General features: G+C 35.7%; 2 protein-coding genes across 3 annotated transcripts; one reads left to right on the forward strand and one right to left on the reverse strand.

The window, feature by feature from the left end:
• Nucleotides 1–4610: 4610 nt before the first annotated feature.
• LOC6645565 (POC1 centriolar protein homolog) lies at nt 4611–6361 on the reverse strand. Of its 2 annotated transcripts, XM_002068102.4 has the most exons (3): nt 5446–6361; nt 5149–5379; nt 4611–4889 (listed from the first exon to the last, which is right to left on the reverse strand). In XM_002068102.4, exons 1-3 carry the CDS (start codon nt 6322–6324, stop codon nt 4761–4763), a joined length of 1239 nt encoding a protein of 412 aa, XP_002068138.2. In that variant the 5' UTR covers nt 6325–6361; the 3' UTR covers nt 4611–4760. The 2 variants fall into 2 exon arrangements, with proteins under 2 accessions (XP_002068138.2, XP_023033190.1); XM_023177422.2 differs by having other exon boundaries at nt 4611–5379; nt 5446–6360.
• Nucleotides 6362–6573: 212 nt separating this feature from the next.
• LOC6645566 (39S ribosomal protein L21, mitochondrial) lies at nt 6574–7449 on the forward strand. The gene is made up of 2 exons (XM_002068103.4): nt 6574–6746; nt 6830–7449. Exons 1-2 carry the CDS (start codon nt 6671–6673, stop codon nt 7378–7380), a joined length of 627 nt encoding a protein of 208 aa, XP_002068139.1. The 5' UTR covers nt 6574–6670; the 3' UTR covers nt 7381–7449.
• The last annotated feature ends 1526 nt before the right edge of the window (nt 7450–8975 follow it).

Below are 8975 nucleotides of genomic sequence, written 5' to 3' on the forward strand. Positions count from 1 at the left end.
AAAACAAAAACATAACAGAAAAGGGCTTCGGGGTGAAGTTTTGCCAAGAAGAAGCAAAAAGGTCTCGCTGCCGCTTTATTGCGGCTCGTTTGTGGCACAAGCCACATGCCACAAAGATCGCCAACTCCACACACGAGAATACGAATTATTTTGTTTGCAAAAAAAAAAACTATATATACTTACATATATACAAGATAGGGTATAGGGAATAGTCTAAGCAAGCCCTTTTGTACAGAAATATATTGTTTATTAAAAATAAACTTACAACAATTAAATTTAATTTATTTAAACATTTTTATTAGGCAAGCATTTTAAATATATTAAAAACAATAGATAATGTACTATGAAAATATGTACAGATTTTAGGGGAGACGTTGCCCCTTTGGGTATGCAATAGAATGGTGAATTATTCATTATTTGCAAGAAATTTATATGCCTGAAAACTTAAAAATTGTCTAAAAGGATTTTGCTTTAGGGATTTTTTTTTATCCACTGAAAATACCCAAACTTCTTTATATAATTTAAATAGCGAATTCTTGGACTGCTTATTGCATACTTTTGGGAGCACATTTATCTTTTTTTCCCCCCTCTTAAGATCCGCCTATATATCCGCAAATATAACAATGATGGGTATAGCTCATGGTTTTGATAGGCGAAATTGAGCATTTTAGTGGAAATCGTTTTGTAAAATCTCTGTTTTTGGCGAAAATTCCCTCATTACACATACACACACACACACGTAAGAAATTGTGAAGAACAGTTTCTTTCTTCTATATTTATTATTCTACTAATCTAATGATATTTCTTTGGCTATTAAACTTAAAATTATTTTACTAGTTTTTAAGAAAGAAGTATTTTTTATAGAGAGTTCAAAATTCGTATGGATTTGCAATTGAAAGTCCTGCCGTCTATACCTATTAAGGATTTTCGCTTATAGCTTAAGGTTGCTTCCTTTTTTTTTATTTTGTTTTCGTTTTTGCTTTCGGTTTTCGCTTTTGGCCCTCTGGCACATTAGTTTATTTATTTGAAAATGCAACAGTTTTTTTGTTGTTGTTTGTGAAAACAGTTTGTTGAACCCATTATTTGGGATGACAATGACCTTTTTTCTATGCAAACTCCATTCACTCACACACACAAAGGACACACAGGGGTTCAGGCACCCTGCCACACAGTGCACACATAACTGCATTTTGGCAAAGAACAGTTACTGATGGAAACGTCCTTTTGAACTCGACCACTCTACAGGTGGAAATTCTGCGCTTGTCACACTAATTTCTCAATGTTTTGTGTTTGTTTCAATTCGGTTTGGGTTTGGGCTCAAGAAACGCATAATTAACTGATACTGAGATACTGGATAGGAAGCAAGGCATTGAACTTATGTTTGAATGTGACAGGATCATTAGAGACTGAATGTATGTATGTAGGTACGAGTACACATGAAATTTTCATTTTTGCAACAATATGTTCTTAGGTAGCTCAAGTTGAATGAACTAGCAAATCGAGTTCAATGATCACTTTTTGGTGGCGTCAACGGGACAAAGGACTAAGGATAATGACAAGTAGCGCATAAAGAATCCACTGACCTCTGTTTAATAGTAAGTAGATACATATATAAAGATCAATTATCTTGTCCTGTCTTGAAACTAAATTCCTTCTGCATTTGGCCTTATACTGCCCCCAATTTAAAGAAAGAACGTGAAGGATAAGATAGATTCTGTATGCACTCTAACCTATTCTAAAGAGTTACAGAAGATCGCCAAAGGGCGAGTTGGAGATTGTTAGTTTGATTTGCTTTGTTTAAAACAAATTCTTTGGAACAGAATTGGGTTAAAACTTTGAGCAATGCACAATGGGCCAGATTTCGTATTTTTTTGGCAATTTATATGCTAGAGATTCGAAAATTTGCAAGAGCATCAGTTTGACTGGTATAGAATTTTGATTTTTTTTATCCCGATTTCATAAAAAACTATTAAATTATGCAAAAAGGCAAAAAAGGAAAAAAGGCAACTTTTAGGCTGAATTTTAAAATATGTTGGACATTTTTTTTAAAATAAATATGAAAATTTCATATTTTCTTTAAAATTGTAGCTTCAAAGTCAAAAATTGCTCATATAGATTTGTATTGACCTACGCATCCAGTAGGACTGAATTTCGGACCTAAAATTTGTATTGAATTACGAAATATAAAGAGAATCAAGAAAAAAGGGGCAAAAAGGCTTATAAAAATTTACAAAATTATTTTTTTGGTCCAAGTTGTCAAAATTACTCCATAATAGACGAACACTTTGAGAATATTTTTCCTGGAATACGACTTCACAAAGACAATCCGTCACTAAAACATCGATGGTTTGATTCAAAATACTTTTATATCAATATTTAATATACATTCCCCTTTATTTTCCATTTTGTCGACAACGATGAGGCCTGGTGTTGCTACAGGAAAAGCGCAAAGTCGAGTAATAATTTCAGCATGTGACTTTAAAAAATAACCGTTGTCATTAACGTTTTTTAAATTATTGATTCAATATCCCCAATGTATGCATTTTAAAGTTAATAAGTTCAATTCGTAATATAATTTACAACATTTTTCAAACAAAATCTAACCCACTCTGCATTAGCTGATTTAGCGCTGTGAAATGGAACAAACTTTCTCCCTTAAAGTATGCTAGCTATACATTGTTTAAAAAAAATATATATTCATTGTAGCTTTAAAATGTTCTATATTCAATCCTTCATTTAATGATCATGTTTTATCCATCGGAAGGTCAACAATTTCTTTATAAGCCCCAAGAAATGAACTCGTGGATTTCTTCTTTCACAGCAGAGGATCCCAAAAATCATTAAAAAAAGCGTTATGTAATATACCTAATCGTTTAACCCATTTTACAATTTTTATCATTTTCCCACTCCGTAATTTCATAAAAGATATGGAAAAGTGCTAAATGGCAAAATTGATCGCAGTAAAAGAGCTATTCCTTCCCAGACAAACTCTAAACTTCTTTCTGTTCCAAACTCAAGGATTCTGTATAAAAAAGAGTTAACAGCTCCCAATTAACCCAAATGAGGCTTAGTAATGTTTTCGGCCCACTTTTTATTAGTGTTAAAGATATAGAAAATGGGCTGAAATTGCACTATGATCCCAAATTGATATGTTTATAAAAAGCTTATAAAAAGCTTAGTTACCTCACCCCCTCCCTTGTGATTTGCGGAATAGAATTAACAAGCTAACAAAAAGCAATTGCATCGGTTTTTTCTCATACATGTCGTCATTCATCGCGTACCTATTAATAACTTTTTCCCTTTTAAACCGTTTCCATTATCCATGATGATTTTTTGTTTTTTTTTTTTTTTTTAATTTGCTTGAATAATAAATAATAATGCCTAAAAGTATACAAAGGACGTTCACTTCGTTAGTCTTGGGCGAATTAGATTGGGAAAATTTAGTTGAAGTTTTATTATTGTGTCTGTACAATTTCAATACTCTAGAATTGTAGTTTATACCTCAAAAATTGAATTTCCAATCATAGTGAATTGGAAAAAAGATTAAAAAAAAAAACTAAGACGCTCATCACACATTATTTTCGCCACTTAAGCTAGAAAAATAAGCAATAAAAAGTAGTAATAATTATACACTTACTTATTTTCCATAACGCTTTAAAATTTCACAACACTTAAAATCACACACAACACCAAAAAAAAAAATATCCTAATCGCATGAGAAAATGCTCTTCAACTCAGCTTTCTCTCAGGATTTATTTGCCAATCTTTTTTTCAATTTCACTTGAAATATATTTCAGCTGACTTATAAATAACTAAACATTTAAGGTTAGCGGACAAAATTTGCACTTTTCACAACACTCAAGAAAAAAGAAAAAACAAACGTCCACAGAAGGCTTTCTTCTGTTTTTGACATTCTTGCTTCCATTCTTTAAGATTTGATTTGAAAGCTAACTTTAAAGCCACTACAATCTACTCTTATATATACTTATATAGATATATATGTATATTTAATAGGTGTATTCCATCATTTAATTGAAACACACACACAAACACAACGAAAAAAAAAGGCCACCTTTTGAGACTCCTGCGACCCATTCTCATTCTTTCTTCTTTGAGAATGAATTTTAACAATTCGTTGGCGAACTATATAGTCCTCGATTTCAATTTGTGCATAAATATATGTATATATACGTATTTGTATCCTGTGTAGAAAACAAAAAACACTTTTATGCAAAATTAACTGTGATCCTCCTCGGACCTTTTTCCATTTGTCGCACTGATTGGAAATCAGTGTTGCCTATTTAGCTACTTTGCCGCAAATTCCATCATTTATAGCGGGAAAAGTTTAAAAAAAGCGACTGGCTAGAATTTAAGCTAAAGCTAATCAATAGGTATTGTTTCAGGTTAGTCACAGGATTTTCAATCCAAAACTCGAATCAATAAGCAACAGGGTAATAAATATTTTAAAATTAAGATTCTACAATTTGCTTAAATATTTGGATCACATATGTTTGTATGTATGCCTAATTTGGGCTTATGACTGCCGAGGAGAGTTCAGCAGATTCTTCCAAGTAGTTTTCGAGTTAAGCAAAAAAGAAGTGGACAAACTCTTTAAATAGAAGCATTAAGTACTTATAAGGCAAGTATTTTATATATATTATACAATAACATAAAAGCGCACACAAAAAGAGATATATAAATATATAAAGAAATGACAAATTAAACTTAATTTAATGTAGATGCATCCAATTGTGAACTGATCAAAGAAAGTGCAACTTTTCCAAGCGTTGCAAACGTCTATTAAGGTTATCCAATTGATTGCTAATCTCCTCGAGGTGGGCAGAGCAACTGCAGCATTCTGAGCCCGATTCCAAGGATACATCCAACACCTGCGAAAGGTGATTGATGATGCTTTTTCTAGCTGTTGTTGTTGGTTTTGATGGAAAATGTGCATATGTTTGTGTATGATGTATGTATAAGAATATAAGAATAGAAAATAAATTTAATTTCTAACTAATCAAAGAAACGTGATTTTGGTTGCATCAGATCCAAGCCTCTCCGCTGAAGCCAGGAGGAGTCAGTTGCCTGAGCTGTCTGACCCAATTTTTGTGGTGTATCATCTTGTTTAGTGTGTTCACTGTCAAGCACCTGGAAATTCTCATCCAAAGCCTGATAGGCCGACGATTGACGTGGATCGATGCATATGCTCAGGTCATTCGATTTGGAGCTCGTGCTGCCGCTGCCGCAGCCGCCACCAGCGCCGCTGCTTTGTTTGAATGAAGAGCCGCCACTTGTATCACAGCAACTGGAAGCCAAGGCCGATTTGGTTTCAAATTGATTGGCATCATAGGTATGAAGATTCGATTGCCAGACCAATAGCTGAGAGAGAGAGAGTAATGTGTTTATAAATTCCGAGATCAACAATTAGAACCCTTCATGGCTTACCTGACGGTCCGCTCCGGCTGTGGCAAACTTTTCACCGTCTTGGCTAAAGGCCACTGCATTCACTGATCCTGTATGCCCATTCAAAGTGTAGATGGGTCTACCCTCAAGTAAATCGAGTATTCTTATGGTCCCATCCTCGGATCCTGACAACAGAAAGTTGCCACTGGGATGGAAGGCCACATCCGTTACTGGTGCCGAATGGACAACATACAATTGAAGTAACTCACTTTCCCCAATATCAAAGATCTTGATGCGATTGCAGCCCAAGGCAACGGCAACCATATTGCCCCATGGATGCCAGGCAAGTTGACGTGGCGCCGCATGCTCCTCGGTGAAAAGGCGCACACATCGGCCCGAGCCCACCTCATAGATGCGCAGCGATTTATCATCACAGACCGTGGCCACCAGTTTGCCATTTGGATTGAATTTCGCTGCTCTCACCCAGTGAGTCTGCTGGGAAAACGAAGTCACAAACTGACGCCTGGACACACGCCACAATTTTACCGATTTGTCGTCCGAGGCGGTAAGCAATTGTTGTCCCGTATTATCGAAATCCACACTCCTCACTGGCTTGCTGTGGGCCAGGAATTCACTTGAATAGCCACGCACTTTGGGTTCCCAGATCTTTACGGTCCGATCGTGGCTACCGGAGGCCACCAGATTACCCTTTGGAGACCAGGCGACACCATAAACAGGAGAACAATGGGCCCCAAAGCGTATACAGCGAGCGGCTTGCTTTAGATTCCACAGAATGACGGTCGAGTCCATAGAACTGCTGGCAATCTGATGGCCATCGGGACTAAATCTCAATTGTGTAATGGCACTTGTGTGGCCAGTGAAGTGGCGCTCCAATGACGGATCGCAGAATAGTCCTTGCATGGTTATATTTTAAAAAATTTCCTTCTTACTCTTAAAAAATAAATCTACTTTTACTGTTTTTCTTTTGTGTTTCGGCCGCTACAGTTTGAAAATGAAATGCGTCGTCAAGCCAACTCGAAAAAAATCTCAAAAAAGTATTTTCTTAAATCTGGTCACACTCGACACAGTTATCTACACCCAGAGTGTTGCCACCTGAACACCTGTCGTTGGCTGTAGCGCCGCCTAGCGGAAATTTGTTTTGCTTAACAACCCAGCTGGCAACGCCAAATCTTTGTTGTTGCGGTTGTAATTTCTTTATAACTTAATCTTTTTTTTTATAATTTTAAGTGAAACACACAAAAAGGCAATGGCATTTTTAGGCCAAACAATGCGGCATTTATGCCGCCAAGTTCAAGTCAGTCAGCGCCCGCTCTACCTTGCAGGTAACCAATAGAAATTAAATAATTTTGTGACATAACCATATGATTCTATCTTTCTCTCTCTCTCTCACTCTGTTATTTGGCAGGAGCCATGCGTTCTCTGAGCCTTACGCCGGCTTGTGCCCAGCAGCAAAATAAACCCAAACCGATTGTGTCTTCAACCACATCAGCTTTAGACGTTGCCAAGAATGAGCAAAAGGAATGCCAAAGTATTTGCGAGAGAATCAACCAGCAGGTGGCCCAATCCGAGCAGGGACGTCTCTTTGCCGTTGTCCATTTGTGTGGCAAACAATTCAAGATCACACCGGGCGACATTATCCTGGTCGAGGGCTATTGGCCACCCACCATCGGGGATGAGATTAGGCTGGACAAAGTGCTCTTAGCCGGCGCCAGGGATTTCACATTGATTGGTCGCCCCATTCTGGAGGCCGGCCTGGTCACAGTCAAGGCCACCGTCATCGAGAAGACCCTGACCCACACGAAAACGCATTTCAAGAAGAAGCGCAGGAAACAATATATGCGCATCAATTTCCAACGTTCACCCAATACCATGATCCGCATCAATTCCATTGAACTGGCCCAACCAGTGGTGGATGACGGCACAGAGCAGGAGGAATCCTCCAAACGTTTGTTTTAATTTCCCATTTTTTTTTTTTTGTCTCTTTAAAATATACTAATTAGAATAAATATAAGATCCCATATTCTAGTCCTTGTTTCAGTGCAGTCCTTTGGATGATTTGGACACTCATTAAAAGGGAATTCCACCAAGAATTGGCTAAAGCAACTTTTGCTTTGTAGATGATCTTATCTCTGAATTCTTCAGGACAATATTCGCTTATTGAATCGTCACAGTTTTAAAACACTTTGTTTAACTTTAGTTGACAGTTTCCTTGTAGACGAAATGTCCTCCCAGAACTATCCGGATTCAACGAGCTTCTTTCGAAAATGGAAATTTAGATCTGTTTTATACAATTTTTATGTCATCAAGTGAATTTTTCAAAATGAAAACTTGTGCCCAGTAATTTGTGTCTCGCCCGTTTTAAAAATAATCGCAAAATCAATTATTACTCCGATTTTTACCAATTTTCTAGCATAAAATTCACACAAATCGAAGCGAAATTTAACAACAAAAATTAATTATTGATCAGTTTTTTTTTCTGCACTTTTTGGCACCAAATCAGTTCTACAACAATGTTTGATATCTAAACTTTAATTTGTGATGGAAAAATTCCTTCTCGTTGCATTTTTTTGCTTAAAATAATTGCTGACTTTTTAGTTTTCTCCTCGTTTACTGTCAAATGGATATGGAAATTACAATGAGGCTGTTAAATTTGGATTGTTATTGGTCAAGTCTTACTGCTCAGTTTGGTTTGGGTCACTGTGAAAACTACTTCAAGGGTCGGCCCGACTACTTTGAAGGGATTAATTCCTTGGAAAACTAACGCGGTGCATTATTTATCAAATATACGTGGTTATAGAAGAGTAATGTAACTTAAATTTTAAATGGATATTCATCCTTAACTTTTAAGCCAAAAATACGTTTAGGACATCTTTCATATTTCCCTAGGATTCAAATCTTTTTCCACTGTTCTTGAATTTCCTCTGAGTCCTTGCTGAAACACTGTCTATTGCCTTCTAATAGAAGAAAGTGGTTATTTTTCGATTCTTGTCTATTCTACTGGTAACAGTTATTTGACTTTTTCTAATTTAAGCCTTGATTTCCCCACCCTTGATCAAGTTGTACAACTACAAAGACTATGTTTTTTTCTTTCTTTTTTTAAATAATTAATCAATTCTCCTATTTAAAACATAAAAACACAATTTGACCTTTTTATATTGATTCTATGTTTTTTCTGTACAAATGGTGGAACATTCTGTTAGATCATACTTAAAATAATACATTTATTAGAAAAAAATCTTTAAAATAACAAAGAAGTTTTGAGATATTTTGAATATAATTGGAAAACTTTACAAAAATTTAACACTTGGCAAATTTTGATCATTCTAAAAAGTGGCTAGAAAAGAAATTTACTCTTGTTGATCACTTTAAATCTATTAAAATATCTTCCTAAAATCTTAAAGTTAAAGCTAAATTAAAATTTCTGAATGTAGACTCCCATGTGTGGAGTAGTAAATCCCAGATTCACCTGGATTATAAATGTTTATATCATAAAGCTCTTATAAGAACAATTGGTCAAAGATGGTCAATAACTTGGTTGTTTTTCGAAGCAA

The sequence above is a fragment of the Drosophila willistoni genome, assembly GCF_018902025.1.
Source record: "Drosophila willistoni isolate 14030-0811.24 chromosome XR unlocalized genomic scaffold, UCI_dwil_1.1 Seg143, whole genome shotgun sequence".
NCBI lineage: Eukaryota > Metazoa > Arthropoda > Insecta > Diptera > Drosophilidae > Drosophila > Drosophila willistoni.

Bases quoted from the DNA above. Each gene is read 5' to 3' on its own strand.
- LOC6645566 (XM_002068103.4), top strand. From the start codon at position 6,671: ATGGCATTTTTAGGCCAAACAATGCGGCATTTATGCCGCCAAGTTCAA. The intron at 6,747-6,829 runs GTAACCAATAGA...GTTATTTGGCAG, and splicing joins GCGCCCGCTCTACCTTGCAG to GAGCCATGCGTTCTCTGAGC.
- LOC6645565 (XM_023177422.2), bottom strand. From the start codon at position 6,324: ATGCAAGGACTATTCTGCGATCCGTCATTGGAGCGCCACTTCACTGGC. The intron at 5,380-5,445 runs GTAAGCCATGAA...TCTCTCTCTCAG, and splicing joins CAGCCGGAGCGGACCGTCAG to CTATTGGTCTGGCAATCGAA.